The following is an 18,285-nucleotide window of genomic DNA, read 5'->3' as shown; positions in this document are numbered from 1 at the left end:
GTTCAGAGGAAAAGGAAGACTTTTTTTTTCCATAAAATACTTTTACCTAACACATGACTAACTTAATTGAAACGTTTTCAAGGAACTTTTATCACATTAAATAGATGATTATGGTTTTTGTCATGTGTGTGAGAGAGAATTTTTAGTTAATTGTTTCAAATACCATCTGGAAAATTGTACAAGGAATGATATTCAAAGATAGATGTGAAAAGCAACCAAAACAAAACTGAGAGTGACAAGCATGTGTCATTGTGATTTATTTACCATTTTCTTAAATTTAGAGAAGAATCTTGGAATACTCCATCCTGGTGACCCTTCGTTTCAGTGTGTGGGCCTCCACTGTGCACTGCTTTACCCGCCTGTTTTTGTTATTCTTAGCAATAAAAAACAAAACCACCCACTTTGTATGACACTGGAAATATTACACTGAATTCTGAGCCCGATGACTATTTCCTCTCTTTGTCACAGCAGACATGTTTTGTTATACCTTTTGTCCTTCATCTCCTCATTTATAAGAAGGGGCACATAATTCCTCTACCTTTCTGTTTTTGTAAGGATTAGATAGGATTATGTTTGTAAAGTTACTCATATCTCTAGTAGTAGGGGTCCAGGCAAGAGTAAGGGATTTCTGTCCGTGTGATTTTTATCTTGACTCCTAGAGATTTCCTGAAAACCTGCTAGTCCTTGAGTAAGACATTATTATTTCTAACGCTTGCAAATACCATTTTAGGGGCTAGAGGATAAGACAAAGTGAGAGAGATACTCTTCGGTGAAAAGAGTCCTATTGTGTAAGACCAACAAGATCTAGTACTATTCTGTCTGCAGCGGAGTGAAGCCATCCTACAGAACTCCATACTAGTATATTCATGTTCGAAGCAAGTAGAATAAATATCTGAATATTGCAGTGATCCAAGGAGGGATGAAAGGGAGAAGACAAAGCAATCCATGATGTGTTTTCTGCACATGATGTAGATTCCAGAAGGGGAATGATTCAGTATGGAAACTCAACCTTAAAACGTTCCCCTCTTCAGAATTCTCGTGTGGCCCTGTTTTAGCAGCTAATGGCATCTTTTCTTGTGTTTTCTTTTAAACTTTTGTAAACTGTCAGAGTACAATACTATCTAATAAACAGTTAAGGTTACAGTTGTACTTATATTTCCTATCACTTCAATTTTATTTTTGACTCTAACTTAATAAAACTTCACAGGCTTGTAAAACTTGTAAAATTGTCAGCCTACCAGATCATATAAGCTAAACCTGAATCTGGTCATTATTTGTGTAGGATACTGTTTCCCCCCAAAACCCACATGCTTACAAGAGAAGTTTGTTGTCTCATAGCAATACTATTCTATACTGTTACTTCATGTTACATAGCCTTTATGTTTTAAAAAGTACCTGAATGCAGATAACAACATTACTTTTTTTTTTTTTTTGATATCTTGCAAACACTACACTATAAAGACTAACGTGGTGCTTTCTGTCCTCAAAATCTATCAACAGTAGAGTCTATCTCTGAGCTGTGGTGGAAGAGAATATCTCTGCAGATTTTACATTATTTATATTCACAGTTTACTAAAAATCCTAATGGAAAAGTTCCCATCTAAGTGTGAATGAGGTCATACTAACTTCATCATTCTCTTAAGATTTCATCCAAGTCCAACTATTTTGCTTTTTTTATATGAGGTTCAGTGACTAAGATGTTATTACATCCATGTGGAGCTTTTGTGACTGATGACAAACAGGTCTTAAAAAACTTCATTTTTGTGCCATCCCACTGGCCTTCTTTCTCAAGTGAATTCAGACATACTTATGCTGGGCCTTATTTATAGAGTTAATTACTTTTAGATTTGTTCGCTCATAGAGAGATCACATGGGTGTAAACAAAAATTCCTTCCCCTTAACATCCTTTTCAGAAAACTTTATAAAATACAATTTCCTCGATTAGCTACGTGAAATCTCTTCATGCGGCAAGTGGAAGCGCATAGTAAAACGATGCTACACTAGACTGTATGTGAATGCATTTGCATTTAACTACATCTTCACAAAGCTCTTGTTATTTATGCACTCTAGAAAAGCTTTGGATTTTAAACACTGTGCCAGGAAATGGGAAGAAACAAACAAAACAGTAAAACATGAAGTTTAAGATGGATAAAACTTGGGCAAGATATGTCATAAAACTCCTCTTTTTTTATCTTTTTTTTTTTAACATATAATGTATTAAAAGCTCCTCTTTCTTGAATGAGAATAGTGTCATTAGTTCTTGGTACAACTCAATATTCCCTAAGATAATAGATACATGTCTTTGAAAAACTTGTTTAGACTCCTCTGTGTGCATTGAATTACACACACATGCACACATTTTCCACAAAGTATCTGATAATTTCAGATGTATGTCTACACACATATTTTAGCCCTGGACATTTAATGTGCCAAGTTTTCCACCATCATCAATGTATGACACATAAGTTTAGGTAGACGTGATTTTGTTCCCATTACCTCCTCAAGGAGTTGGTCAAGTGTATAGAAAATCCATCTTTCTCCATTGCCTGCTCATATGAAGGCAAGATCATGTTAAAATACAACACTGGACTTATTCCTCTTTTATAGGGATTTCTCATTTACTCTCAGAGACTTGAATGCCTAATTAAGCTATCACACATTATTGCTAGAAGCATTTAACCAAAAGCATCCAGTGAAAGAGAGGCATTTTCCCCAAATCAGCACTGTATTTCCCAATATGGCTTTAAGATGCAAGAGACAGAAAACTCAACTCTTTAGTTTCATACCTGACTATCTTAATTTAAAGGCAATTTTAATGGTGTTACTAAAGGTGAAGACTAATCAAATCAGATAGTTTGAGGTGTTAGTTTACTGTTCTTCTTAAGTGCCCCTGCATTAACTAGTGCATTAAAATGACAACAGTGCTTTGCTGCTTTGAATTTTTGTAGCATATTAGATCAGCTAACCATCCCCCAAATTCATGTGTGACAAATTACAGGCAGTTTAGTTTCGGCAAGCTGACTGGGCCCATGCTAAGTGTCCTATTGTAGTGCTTTTTGATCCATACATTTCAAAATAATATAAAATCCTTTGTCTTAAATTTACATAATTCAATATATAGATTGAATTTAAAACTTTTTATTTGAAAAAGACAGAACACGAGTGGAGGGGAGGGGCAGAGCAAGAGGGGCAAGTGGACTCCTCGCTGAGCACAGGACTCTCTGGGAGCTCAAGGTGGGGCTCCACATGGGGCTCCACACCGGGTTCCATCCCAGGACCCTTGGAATCATGACCTGAGCCAAAGTCAGACGCTTAACCGACTGAGCCACCCAGGCACCCCTGAATTAAAAACTTTTTAAACCAAAGTCATTTAGCAGCAAACATCAGGGCATAACATTGTAAAAAGAAGCTCAAAAGAGGTACCTCCAAATATTTTGAAAATGTAATAGAGATTCTCACTTAAACCTGATAAATCATAAATTTGTAATGAATTTTAAATCAGTATGTTTTAAATATCACAGGTTCATCCGTCTCACTAAGTAATTGTTTTAAGAACAGCAAATTAAGATATAAAAATGTAAATACATAATTATTTTTAGTTTTAAGTACCGTGGTTCACTCACTTTAAACACTCATGAGGGACACTTAAAAATAGTTTCTGTTGTTAACGATAAGCACGTATCTTGAATCCTCACTGTTGGCACTAAGTGAAATGTTGCCCATAGGGTTCCTCTCCACAACCCTTTGAAGGATATCATGTATTATTCCCATTTTACAGATGTGGAAGTTGAGAGCTGAGGATGTGAAAAAACTAACAAAATGTCATACTCCCACAAAATACCAGAACTGAGGTTCAAAGTCAGGTCTGTTAGAAGACAAGGAGCACATTTGTAATCACAGTGCTGTGCTCATGGCCCTAACGTCACAAGCTACGGACACATAATAGAGCAGAATAAATACACTGTCCTAGTAACATTTGTGCGGTGGTTAAACAGCAGTTCATTATTGTTGCTGAATTTTGGGAGCTTTATTCCATGAAAACATATGAATGCATATGTATGCAAGGCCTCCATTTCCTACCACAGAACGTTTGCCTTTGAAGTCCCCGCTTAGCTAGTTTGGTTCTTAGTTGAGCATTTAGCAAAAGTTAAAATGTAATGCCAAACTTCATTGGTTGGATTTTTTATTAGATAAGGTAGAAATGAAAGCAGCAGGCAATTTAATTAGCAGTAATTTTTCTGGGCAAGTCATTACTTTGATGAACTTCAGAGCAATGTTTATGGCTCCTAATTAACCATGTTAGTCATTTGATTGAATAATCACTTTGGAAATGTTTCTACAATTTGATTAGAGTCTGACCCACTCTGATAGTCATAAATTAACTGATACCACTTTAGGATAACATGACTTTAGTTACTTGAGGGGAATAAACTCCTCTTAGTCATATTTTTTCAGGCTTCTCTGGACTCTATAAGGGATACCGATTTTAAGGATAGACTGGATTTAAACAATGCTCGCCAAGTGTCTCAATTTCAAGAGCTGATGTTAATTTTATTTACTCTGGAGTATAATCAATAGTATTAAGGATGGCAAAGACACAATTATATTCTTATGTATGTATTTTTTTTTTCCCCTAAATTGCCATTCATGGCTTTTCTTAGAACTTAGATGACAAGTTTGGTCTCTGGAACTGTAATGGAGGTACTGTCTTTAACCTTATTATAAATCATTAATTTATTATGAATTTTAAATCAGTATACTTTAATTTTTATTTTATTTTTTTAAAGATTTTATTTAGTCATTTGACAGAGAGAGACACAGCAAGAGAGGGAACACAAGCAGGGGGAGGGGGAGAGGGAGAAGCAGGCTTCCCGCAGAGCAGGAGCCTGATGTGGGCCTCGATCCCAGGACCCTGGGATCATGGTCTGAGCCAAAGGCGGACGCTTAATGACTGAGCCACCCAGGTGGCTCTAAATCAGTGTACTTTAAATGTCATCTTGATAAATAGAATTTATGAAAAAATATTACAGAATTAGCACAAGAAATAACAAATCGGCAAGGTCTGTAGAGACGTGGGAATTAGTGAAATGATCATCACATTCTATCTTTGATGTCACATGCCCAGGATCATGCTTATTTTGTATTACGTTACAGCACTTTTATAAGATGTTCCTTCATCTTTGACTCATGCGTTTCTTATAAATGCTTGGATTTCCTCTCCTCCTCTTTTTGTCCCCCTCTGGGGAGGAAAGACTGCATTTAGTCACACTTACATATAATAGAGTTTAATCTATACGTTTTCCTCTAGCTGCCTCGAGAGCAGCCTACAGCCATACCCCAGCTGGGCAGCAGTCAGTAAAAGTGTTTTGTGGCAGGCTGTCAACATTGCTACAACAAAATTCTTACCTCTAAACAGCTGCTGAACTGATAGCGGAGTCATTAACACTGTCCCTCCTAGGCCCAGCTGCTTTGAGGGTCCTATGCCTGGCAATAAATCAACATAACATTAAAAATTAATTTGAAGTACCACTGGTTAAAAAGTATGGATAAAATGGACTGCTAGCTCTTTGGTAACCCAGAAGTTCAACTACTCTGCAACCCCATTATAAGTTTCCTGATATCAGGAAACAAGATAAACTCTGTCTTTCGCAGGGTCAGAATTACATACTAGATCATATGTTATATAAAGAAAGCATGGTGTTCTAAAATGTTTGATAAAGAGTTTTATATTGTTTTCAACTCATAAGCTTGTTGATTTCTACATACTTTTTGAGTGTTACCACTATTACGAATTGCCATTAAGATAGTTTTGACTAAAACCACGTAAACTTTTTTCTGTGAAAAATTATCTCATATTTTGGTTGACACTAATCACCAGGCAATTTTTTTTTAAATCAGATAGACTTTAAAAATGGAACATTCCAGACCAAGAAAGAATGACCTCTAGGCCAAATAAATAGTGCTAATTATCTGTTATAACATGAAAGTCTGTGGATGGATAGTTAAGAAGAGATGAGGGTCTTTAGCTCCCAATTCATTTATATGTTCTTTATTCCTTGTTCAGAAATCATGTACTTGCTACAAGTGGTAGAATGGAGGACATACTCTTATATTAAATAGGACATTTGTCCTATGTATTTTATAAGTTTATTTTTGTATGTGTTGAAAGTTTCAAAAACTTGAGGATACATGCAGATGATAGAATTAATTTAGTCACATATATTTAAACATTCCTGTAGAATCTGTATATGTTATGTACAGGCTTGGGCCCAGGTTCATGGGACCTAAAATATAAAATTTGGGGAACCTTCTGAAAGAAAAAGAAAAAGCAACAGCATCTACAAAATGAGTTGCAGGGCATCGAAAGGGATTCCTGTAAATGGAGGGTCCTTCCTGAAGCTACAACTTCATTGGTTTCACCAGAAATCAACCTCTGGTCATGTGAGTGACACTCTATTCAGAATCAAAGAACTTGAGCCTGTAATAGACTTTATTTATTTATTTATTTATTTATTTATTTATTTTTAAAGATTTTATCTATTTATTTGACAGAGAGATAGTGAGAGCAGGAACACAAGCAGGGGGAGTGGGAGAGGGAGAAGCAGACTCCCCACCGAGCAGGGAGCCTGATGTGGGGCTCGATCCTAGTACCCTGGTATCATGACCTGAGCCGAAGGCAGACGCTTAATGACTGAGGCACCCAGGCGCCCTGACTGTAATAGACTTTAGATAACATCTGATCCAGCCCTTTATTTTATATAAGCTTAGATACAGAATGACTTATCTAAAGTCATTTAGCTTTATTAGAAGTAAGTTAAGAACTCGAATTTTAATCCTTTGTCTCCTAATCCATATGTCTGTCCTTTCCCCTATACCTAGGCTACTAAACATGTTAAATACACAGCCATCACTATGACTCAAGTTTAACCATTAACCAAGTTTATTTTCTCAGTGATGAGTTAACTTGGTCAGGTAGGCAAGGCCTCAGTCCTAGCGTCATAATGGTGTTTGCTATGAAATTGTTGGATTTCTGTTTTATAGCTGCATTTGTTTTGAATATTACCTGTGTGCTTAACAAAATAAAAAGGCAGTCATACTTTTTATCTGGGGGTGAAAAATAGCAGTCACCTTAAAAGACTAGAGTAATTTTAAGAGATGTGGCAGTTTTGTCTTTTCATAATAATTTCTAACAGTGTTCCTGAAATAAACCATGACTGAGTCTTTGTTGATCTTTGCTTTGAATACCATGGGATATACAAATTTATCCCACAAATGCCCCAAATGTATCTTTACTCATGACCCCATTTGTTCCAAGGGCACTCTCACATTCATGTGGGGCTGCAGGCGAGCCACCCTTTAGTAAACGTGGGGAAAACTTTGAATTTACATGCCTGTTGAAGAGAATCCGTGTCTGCCATGATATGCTTCTCATTTTTGCATTCCTTTTTTTTTTTAAGATTTATTTATTTATTTTAGAGAGAGAGAGAGCAACTTGGGGGAGGGGCAGAGGTACAGAGAGAGAATCTCAAGCAGACTCCCTGCTGAGCTTGGAGCCCAACGCGGGGCTCCATCTCACAACCCTGAGATCATAACCTGAGCCGAAATCCAAGAGTTGGACGCGTAAACCAACTGAGCCACTGAGGTGCCCATCATTTTCCCATTTCCTGTGTGGGCCCTGTCTGAAATGTTAACTACCCATTGAGAAGCTCCCCTCAGGGAGACTCATGTCAGTTCCTATCTGCACTCTGTTGGTAACAGCACATTTTCAGCTCCAAACTTCTCTTTGACTGATGTTTTTTTCTTCTTTCAGAAGTGCCTAGCTGCCACTCCATTTATATGAGGCAAGAAGGCTTCCTGGCTCATCCCAGCAGAACAGAAGTTAAGTTTTCTATTATTGAAATTCTTTGTGAATACAGTCAAAATTATCAGAGGTACCAAAGATGCAGTCATTTGATTAATCATTATATTTTATGGAAAAAATCACTTATGTTCCCTAAACCACTATTTTAAAACTTTATCTTTTTAAAGTAAAAGGAAGATGTTTCAGGTCATGTTATCTTGAATTTGGTTAAGAGTCATGTGCACATAAACAGCTGAAAAGTGAATTTCTGTATTCTTTTTTTTTTTTGTCAACAACCACATCCTTTAAAAACAGAACATGTGCTTTATAGATTAGCCTTCCTTACTACTCTCTACTGAAATTTATCTTTGAGGAATTTCAGTTTTGCTCTAAGAGCTAAGTCTGTGTTTTGAAATAAAAGAGAGTAGATTTAAATATACTTGCCTTTGTATATCCTGGATTTTTCATTTTTAGACAAGTAATTGTTAAGAATGGAATTTCACATAAGAGGCCTACAGAAGGGAGTTTTTATTGTGGATGTGTTCATGGTAACCATGGTGGGAAAGCTTTCATCTAATGGACTTTGATACCTGCAAAGTAATGGATAACAAAGGATCTTCTCTGGATGCATTCCCTATTAAAGTGTTTCTGGAAATATGTGCATGATTCATGACATAAACGTTCTGTTTCCTCGGTAAGATGGCATAGGTTCATCTTCTTTAGGTTAGGTCTAATACTGGTTGTTTGGTATAAGTGATACTGATAGAAGTAAATGCTTAATTTGAAGAAGAGTATAATAAGCTGGTAAATCCAAAATATTTGGGACCAAAAATTTAGCAGAAGTGCAGTGTAATTATTGTCACTGCTATTGTTATTATTATGTACTCACTGTAGAGACCAGTACAACTGAGAAAGAAAACTGTGACTAAAGTATATGAAATTTCTTCCTGGTAATTAAAGACGATGATTCAGTGAAGGTCACAGTCAAGGATATATGGGGGAGAAAATGATTGCTAAAAGCCTTTGATTTAGTTTGCATTTTTTCTGTGGACTTAGTTTTGTTACAGGAAAAAAGGAAAGTTTAAAAAGAAAATTAAAACTGTCTTGGCTGTTGAAGATGAAAACATGAGGTTAGCCCAGCTAAATATTTCTCCGGGGAAGTAAGAGGTAAACTGAATGTGTTTCAGTTTATCAGGGTAATTGTGCAAGGTAAATATAAGTAACTCGTCTTGATTTTCCTCTTGTCTCATGAATAACAAAACTTGGAAGAAAATGAAAAAGATGATATCTTGTAATTTCTAGGTTTGGCAGGGTTTACCTGCTTTGTGCTTGGGGTAGTAATAATATAAATATCTACTTGTCATATATCACTGTGCACTAGGTACTGTTCTAAACTTGCTGTATTAAATCAGTTAATTTCAGAACAACCCCTTTAAGACAGGTGATTCATTATCATTCCCATTTTATAGGTGAGGAAACAGAGACACAGAGGCTGAATAGTGTGTCTAAGATCATGGAGCTAAAAAATGGCAAAGTCCTTTTCTGCCCCAGTTTTTGTGGTTAATGGCTGTATTTTAAATTGCTTGTGAGCTTCATTTGTATCATGAATAAATGTATCCTATTTCCTCCCACAGGCTGTATGTTTGAGAAGGGCCCCAGGCAGTTTTACGATGACACCTGTGTTGTCCCGGAGAAATTCGATGGTAGGTTTCTCATTGTGCTTCAAGTTCCATTTTTTTAAGAGGGAGTGGAGAGATCACCCTTGACTCTCCTGAAAACAGTTGACATCCCTACTTAAAGATTTCCATGCACATCATTTATGATGCATTCAACTCTTGCTAAATTTTACCTTTTATAAATTCTCTCTTCCTTCCCCTATTTAGAAGCTTTTTCTTTTGTGCTATGAGAGATCTCATTTTTAAAGATATAACCAGAGACTATCATTCTTGCTGGGCTTTGTGTAGAGTACGAGGGGTCTTTCCATTGCCCTGCTGAGCACATGCAGCTTGTTGTTCGAGATTTATTGAAAGCTGATCCCATAATTAACAAAGCAGAACAGAAAGCATGCTACTGTGGATGCACAGATGACTAATGCAGCCTCTTTCCTTTTATTGTTCATGAAAAGATGCATTATGGAACACAGGAACAACATAGCTGCCCATTTAGTTAGTGATTGTTAGTCGTTCTTTTTTTGTTTTTCCTTTTTTTCCCCCCTGGGAAGATGTTCATTACTAATGTGCAATTACTTTGTAATTGCTTAAGATGGAGTTAGGAAAGCATTACCTTTTTAATATCACTCGCTATTGCAGTGAAAAGGTCCCAGATTTTAGAAAAGAGTGTCAAGTTAGAATTTTTTTTTTTTTCTTGACAAAGGTGGCAGAAGTCAGCATCTACGAGGAAGCTTGGGGAAAAGTGAACAGTTAGTTGATTTAGTGGTTCTTCAGAGTGGGCTCCGTATTTCCTGCTTTGATTGTTTAACAGGAAATGAGCAGGGACCCTCTGATTAGCTGATTGCACAAACTTTGGGGATCATGGCTGTAATGACTTGGTAGCTCTCAGAAGTTTTTAATTGTCATTATTTAAACAGCAAAGTGCATGCTCAGATTGCTTCTCCATCTCTAATTAGTTTCTTGAAGACTACTTTCTTCCTGAGGTTTTTGCTACTCTGGTCCTTCTCAGAAAGAATGATAATTTGGGGAAGATCTGTTTCCTTAGTCTTCCTTTAAATGGCTACATTCACTCAAGGTCACAGGGTTAAGCTCCCGTAGGGGTCACTTTTTTGGCCTTATTCTAAATAGCTGTTAGTTTTAAGCTTCGAGCTTCAGTGTGGTATGTGCTAGTTAGCATCATTAACAGCATCACAGTTCTTAAAACACAGCCTTTTCTCTTAAGACAAAGCATAAAGCCTTTACTTTTTGGAATGACCTCCATCGGTTTTTTTGTTTTGTTTTGTTTTTCATTCTTAGTGAGCTTAACATTTTAAGAAATCTTGATTACCAGTATAGGCATTTAAGGAAATAAAAAGAGCTCAAAACTACAAGTGGGATTATGATATAATCTAACAGGCCTAAATCACACTAACGTTTAGAGAAACAATCTATCTTGATTATTTATTCCCTTTGACTTTTAAATATTCTTCAACTTTGTACTAAGGAAATGTTTTTTGGAAGATAGTTTTATATTTGATAAGGACTAGAGAACAAGGGAATAGAAAAGCAAAAGGTTATTTTTTCATTGACAAGGCTAGAATAGTCCATCACATTTATAGGCAGAAGCAATCTAGAGATTATAAAATTTGACAGTGTTTCACTCTCTCTGCATAATTGCTGTTACCCCCATGAAAAAATTTGTCTCAGAAGGAAAAACTGAAATAAATAAAACTGTCATTGAAATCAATATGAAGAGACGCTTCTGTATTATCTAGCTTTGACCAAAATGACATAATGATTTCTTGCAGCTATTGATTGAATGATTTTATTTTGGTTGTGGTTTTTAAAGTGTTGTTCTTTTTGTAATTATTTTAAGAGGTGTATGTCTGTCTGTTAACCAAAAGAAAGTTTTAAGAAGCTTCTGATCTGGTCTGTTTTATAATTCACACTTACTGTGAATAGATTGGCTTGAATATATTCTGTCTGAATTATTTCTATAGTGGAGAAGAGAAATTCATGCATTAACAATGAATGATATGTTTGTAGGGCCCTAGACACTCAATCCCCAGTGTGACCAATTCCGCATATTTTTGGGGATGGTTGACTGGAGGTAGATGTAAATAATCAGGAGTTATGACTGAATTTTTGTTTGTTTGTTAAAAACAAGGTACCTGACCAGATTTATACCAGAAGAATTACAACACTAACACCCTTATTGCCGTAATCTACTTAATACTACTGGTTTTTATACTATATATAGATAACAAATAAATGTAACACAAACCAGCCTTTCTTGATTAAAAAGATAGATTTACAGAAAGCTCCTGTATATGTGTTTTTAGATTGCACTTTTAGAAAAAGACTAGCAAGCTAAATTCACGTGACTGAAATGCAAACAAGGGATAAAGAAAAATGAAGGAGTTTTTATTTGCTGCCGGTTAAGAAAGTGGTAGTGCCAGTATGAAGGTGTGGGAAAAAGGTGGTCTGATGATAATCTGATATGCCCTGATTTACCTGTGTGATTTTCCTAATTTACATAAAGTACAGATGACTTAACTCAGAATTTAGGAATTAAATTTCCTTTGAGATGGGACGCCTGGGTGGTTCCATTGGTTGAGTGTCCAACTCCTGATTTTGGCTCAGGTCATGAGCTCAGGGTCATGGGATCGAGTCCCACATCGGGCTCAGTGCGAGTCTGTGTGGGATTCTCTCCCTTTCCCTCTGCCTCTCCCCCTCCTCTCTCTCTCTCAAATAAGTAAATAAATCTGTAAAAATAAGTAAGTAAATAAATAAAAGTAAATTTGCTTTGAAATATTTGCATTATAATTTGCAAATTTTTTCATGTACTGATCAATGAAGTATTACAAGGTTAGTTTGCAGAATTTGTACAAATAAAATGTCCAGAGCTTAAAATCAATTACTCCCTCTTCCATGTTGCTTAGAGCCGTGAATAATGTCATTAACAATAAAAGAAAGAAGTGTGATTGGATGGTATGGTTTTTAAATAAATGAGTGAAAACAAAGATAGTTATACAAAATTTTAATAAGCAAATGACATTCGTGGATTTATTCTACACTCGTTCGCATTTATTTTGACCCTTATATGTTAGATATAGTTGCCTGTAAGTTTGTACAGGTTCTTGGTTTACATTAAAGCCTTTAACTGTTTTAAAGCCCTATTTAAAGTGGTAACGTTATATTTCATAGAAACCCGTAAAGTGGTTGTGGCTGAACCATTTTCATGATTGCTTTAATGTAAATTTTATGTAAATGTTGTAATATTGCTAATAATAGAAACTTTAACATTTTTAAATTTAGGAGACATCAAACAGGAGCCAGGAATGTATCGGGAAGGACCCACATACCAGCGGCGGGGATCACTTCAGCTCTGGCAGTTTTTGGTAGCCCTTCTGGATGACCCTTCTAATTCTCATTTCATTGCGTGGACTGGGCGAGGCATGGAATTTAAACTGATTGAGCCTGAAGAGGTGGGTTTAGTAGTTTTTTGTTAGGAAAATTGGATACATTACAATATAAAGAAACAAATATTGATTAATATGCTAAAAATGTATTTTTTTTAATTTTAAAACTTTAGGGAAACCTGAATTAGAAAGTGGGCAAAGGGGAAAAAAAAAGTCTACATTTAAAATAAGAAATGAATATGACCCTCGTGCACATGCAAATGGAGTGTTTTCCTGAAAAACTTCTCAGATCAATTTTTATTCTCCTCAGGTCTGGCTTTAGGCTTAAAACTACTATTATTTATTACAGCATAACCCACCGATAGCATTTTGGACCTCTACAGAAAGGTGACTTTTATATAAAATGTTTGTATCTTACTAAAGGTGCTTTCTCAGCTACTATTAAAATCGACTTTAGTTTGCATTAGTCAAGAAAGCAATGGATAGCTTTTTTTTTTTTTAAGATTTTATTTATTTATTTATCTGAGAGAGAGAGAGAGAGAAAGAGTGCGCATAAGCAGGGGGAGTGGCAGGCAGAGGGAGAAGCAGGCTCCCGGCTGAGCAAGGAGCCCGATGCGGGACTTGATCCCTGGACCCTGAGATCATGACCTGAGCTGAAGGCAGACGTTTAACCAACGGAGCCACCCAGGTGTCCCTGGATGACTTGCAATTAACATGCCTATGCCTGCTTATATTGGCTGTAGGGTCTAAACGCCTCAAAAACGTGTAAAATCTAGGAAGATATCCAGCTATTTTGAACCCAAAGTGATTAGTTTAGATTAGCATAGACTGGACATCTACAACCGACGCTAATGGGCCCATACATCTTAAATTTTCTGCCCTCTGAAACCATATATTCATTCATAATCAGATAACATGTCCTTGTTTGATATCCAGAAAATAAGTCATCTTCCTTATTTAAGAGATGGTCTGATTCAAATTTGTATTAAAAGAAGTTTGAAATAAGAGGAGCTGGTTAGCATAATTATGTCTACTTCAGATTATATCAATACACTAGTAGTCTAGAGGATTAGCTTTGCATCTCCATTGCGCTAATGAAACACATGCACAGAGGGCTCGATATCAGAATTTGAAAATACCCATCATCTAGTATGGGCTAAGTATTTGGGTATTTGAATTTCATAGTGTGTCTGAGCCTTAATTTGCCTGTCAAAGGAAATTCATTTTTATGCAGATGTGCTTAAATGATGTAAGTGAAAGACCCATAAAAATGTGAAGCACTAACAAAGGGAGACTGGAAACACTTAAAGTAACTTGCAAGCCCTTTAACGTAATGGGAGTGTGTGCTCTTCACCTCATCACACATGTTAATAATCACTGCAAGAGTTGGTTCATCCTAGAACTGAGTACATTCAACAGGAATTTATATCAGTTATTTCCCTTTACCTACGACTAAAATGAAGTGAGCAGAAACAGAACTTTTTATTTTTGCCATATATTTGTTAAGGTGGAAAAATTACTGAATTATGTTGGTCACTAATGATCTCAGAAGAATAAAATCCTTATGAATGTAATTAAGTTCTGTATTTAGCAATTGTTGACTTTCATGATGTTCAGGTTGAATAAGTAGAATAGAAGACTTGAACAGATGACCATTAACTTCATCAGATTCTGAATTTCTGGGATTTTTAAATGCAGGAAAGATGTACCGTTACCTCTGTTCAGTACAACAAACATTTAGATACCTTTTCTGTGGAAGACTCATAAAGTAAAAAAGAGCCAGGTGATTCAGAGTCAGTAGACCATTTCCAAAGAGTAACTAACTCAGTGGTAGTTGTTCAGTAAGTACTAAGGCTCCTAAGGCTTTTGTTCACAATGAAACATCACATTTCTGATTCCTCTTTGCTCCCTGTTGCAGTTGCTTCCATTAGGCAATGGCTGTGCCATTTAAATTTATTCTTTGGAAAGTCTTTGTGCAATTTCTTTAGCCTCTGTGGCCCACAGTCGCCCTCCTCCTTGTACCACACAGGAACTTTTTGAGGGTCTCTCTCAGCATGGCTCCTGGAAGGTGCCTCTGAAGCCATTCTTGTAGGAGATACTCCTTGGTTCATTTCTTTCTATTTCATTTTGCAGTTTAAAATGATATTGAGTGATGCTGTCATCCTGGGCTGATGATCTGCTCAGTGTGTTTGGGTAACATTAGCAAGCATGTGCTCTTTAACATCTCTCTTTTTGAGATATTTGAGATAATGAGATGGAGATGTTATTTTCAAATTCATCATAGATCCTAGGGAATTGTCTCAGGGAACGATTATTAACATAGTAAAGCATCTCTAGGACTCAGAGAAGAAGTCTTTCAAAGTCATTCAAATTTGTTGAGCTAGAAGAGTTACCAGGAACTCTGATAACCGGGACCTGATTGTGGTTTCCAGGTTTACTGTTGGGTATTCAAACATGATTTTTAAAAATCAATTAATGCTTGAGGTATTACATTTTCCTACTTAATTCATTTGACAATAAGAGTGATTTTTTTTTAAAGATTTTATGTATTCATGTCTTTGAGAGAGAGAGTGTGAGTGAGGGGAGGAACAGAGGGAGAGGGACAAGCAGACTCCATGCTGAGCGCAGAGCCCGACATGGGACTCGATCCCACGACCCTGAGATCCTGACCTGAGCTGCAGTCAAGAGTTCGACCCTTAACTGCTTAACCGACTGTGCCACCCAAGTGCCCCAAGAGAGATTTTTATAGTGTAGTCGCCTTTTCACTTTCCTTACAAATAGTTGAAGTTTTCACTTGAAGGCGTATCATAAGGAAGTCACTGGAAGTGTTGCCAACACAACACCCACTCCATGTTGAGAACGCTGCGTTGGCTTTGAGTGGTGCTGGAGATACTAGTGATGGGTGGCTCACACATGAGGGCTGAGTGGGCTTTCTGAGTTGGTAGGTGGTCTAACCTATCCTGGAAATTAGTTTTATTATCTGTTGACTTTAAGTTTCAGTCTTTTTTTATTTTTATTCTTGTGGTAATAACATTTAACATGGGATCTGCCCTCTTCCAAATTTTTAGGTGTCCAGTACAGTCTTGTTAACTGTGGGCACGTTGTGGTAGAGCAGGTTTCTAGAACTTACCTTGTATAACTTGTCTGCATCTCAGAGGTGTTTTTGTGTGTCCCCCTTCTCCTTATGATGAATGTGACATTGAACGAATCCAAACACCTCTAAGAATATATTTTATTCTTTTAAAATGTCTCCTAATACCCACGTGTGCTGAGAATTAACTGACATTCTAAAAGTCAGAATCTGCTTATGGTATCCAAAAAAAAAAAAAAAATCATCTTTCTCTCTCTAGAGACTTCCACTGGGTTGTCTTATATTCTTTTTTTTTTTTTAAGATTTTTATTGACTTATTTATTTTTGTGGGAGGGAGAGAAAGAGAGAGAGAGAGAGAGAGCGCACTCCAGCATGAGCAGGGTTGGGGGGAGGGAGGGGCCGAGGGAGAGGGAGAAGCAGACTGAGCAGGGAGCCTGATTTGGGGCTCAATCCCAGGACCCTGGGATAATGACCTGAGCCAAAGGCAAATACTCAACCAACAGAGCCACCCAGGCGCCTTCCATAGGGTTGTCTTAAAGTTGTTTGCAAGTATTTTACTTTCTGGGTGCATCCTGGTGAATTTCTAGAGGAGAATCATTTATAAATGAAAAGGTATTCAGAAACTGGTGTTTAATTTAAGGAAATATTAAAGAGTTTATTTTCATGGCCCTTCCAGGTTAGCATGCTCTTCAGTTGCCAAATCTGTTAAAGATTTGCTGATGTCCATTGTTAGGTTTTGTTTTTTTTTTATTACGTTATGATAATCACCATACATTACATCATTAGCTTTTGATGTAGGGTTCCACAGACCTGTACCTCTGAAACAAATAATACATTATATGTTTAAAAAAAAAAAGAGGGGAAGAATGAAGGGGGAAATTGGAGGGAGAGATGAACCATGAGAGACCATGGACTCTGAAAAACAAACCGAGGGTTCCAGAGGGGACGGAGTTGGGGGGATGGGTTAGCCTGGTGATGGGTATTAAAGAGGGCACGTTCTGTGTGGAGCACTGGGTGTTATACGCAAACAATGAATCATTGTTAGGTTTTTAAAAGACATTTTATTTAGATAGTATGGCTTTCATTTCTTACTGCCACCCTCCCATTGCACTATTGCTTCGAACACAGATTAAAATGAAGTTTATCTCTGGAAAATTTGGGTGTGCCTGCCATGGTGACTGCTTGGATACGTAGTCATGTTCCCGTTAGATCACATCTCTCTGCTCTTAAAGGAGTATCCTGATGCATGTGGCTAAATTACATTGTATCTTCATTCAGGAAATACAAATTAGGGAGGGAGAAAATGGCAAGGATCAGTATTTTTGAAAGAAAAAAACAAACCCTGGGAGAGAGAATAAAAAATAATAAAGTGGAGAGAGAACGATCTCTCTGAAAAGCAGTCTATTTTAGGATATGTGACAAAGCAACTCTTGGGGTTGCCTAGGTATGCATGACAGCTGTAGTTTCTGCTCAGACGAATAAAATACGGAAATTAATGGGAACTTGCCTTTAGCTGGGGTAGCAGAAGCAGGCTACATGGTTCAGTGTAATGCTTCAGCCAGCCCAGAGTGGTGGTGAGGTGTGGGGGGTATGTATATACACATTGAGGAAGGAGGGTTCCTTGGAAAACTCTGCTTTGCCAGATAAGTTGCTCCTCCAAAGCCACCTCCTCAGAAGCTCTGAGATTTTTCACTAAACAACAAAGTGGACATTCTGCTTTAGAGATTTTTGTTTGTGGATTCATGTACATGGTGACCTTTTCCACTTCTTATTTTCAGTATCCAGTTACTGTTCTCTAAATGAATGCTTAATTCTCCACTTTAGTATTATTTACAGTTTTATTCTGATGCTGCTTCGGGCAATAAAAATTATTTGCAGTTCAGATTATGAATTTGTATACTATTTCCTCTGTTAACATGCAGTGCCTCTTGCTCATTCTTTTCTTTGGTAGCAAACAGCGTATTTTTTTTTCTTCAGTTTATCATAACCGTAGAAAACGCTTTTACAAAGCGATCACTAAGCTGTTCTTGGTCTATAGGTTTTATCAGAAAAACTAATTAGGAAGGAACAGGCAGTATATCTCAGAATGGGAAACTTGCCTCACTTTGGTGAATTGCAGCCTGTTCATGCCCACTGTAAACACATCCCCCTATTTCCATTTAATTTTGTATCCAAAACAATAGTGACAAAGAATTCTATTGTGAAGTCGCAGAATGATCACTGCATGCCTGGTTTAAAAGCAAATCAGGACACAGGAAAATTCAGATCATGATAGCTTTTGCC

At 36.9% G+C, this 18,285-nt stretch overlaps 1 protein-coding gene across 10 annotated transcripts in view; it reads left to right on the top strand.

Moving 5' to 3' along the window:
- Positions 1-18,285, top strand: part of ETV1 (ETS variant transcription factor 1) — a 96,041-nt gene that overhangs the window by 66,249 nt on the left and 11,507 nt on the right. For 8 of the 10 annotated variants that reach the window (XM_027574052.2, XM_027574053.2, XM_027574051.2 and 5 more), the window contains 3 exons: positions 7,811-7,879; positions 9,475-9,543; positions 12,808-12,977. In XM_027574052.2, the coding sequence (XP_027429853.1) occupies positions 7,811-7,879; positions 9,475-9,543; positions 12,808-12,977 (308 nt within the window). Of the gene's footprint in view, positions 1-7,810; positions 7,880-8,951; positions 8,971-9,030; positions 9,050-9,474; positions 9,544-12,807; positions 12,978-18,285 lie in introns of those variants that run through there. The other 2 variants (XM_027574057.2, XM_027574058.2) reach the window with 2 other exon arrangements.

The sequence above is a fragment of the Zalophus californianus genome, chromosome 12, assembly GCF_009762305.2.
Source record: "Zalophus californianus isolate mZalCal1 chromosome 12, mZalCal1.pri.v2, whole genome shotgun sequence".
Classification (NCBI taxonomy): domain Eukaryota; kingdom Metazoa; phylum Chordata; class Mammalia; order Carnivora; family Otariidae; genus Zalophus; species Zalophus californianus.
Note: the sequence above shows the minus strand (reverse complement) of the source record. Positions and strands in the feature narration are given on the sequence as shown.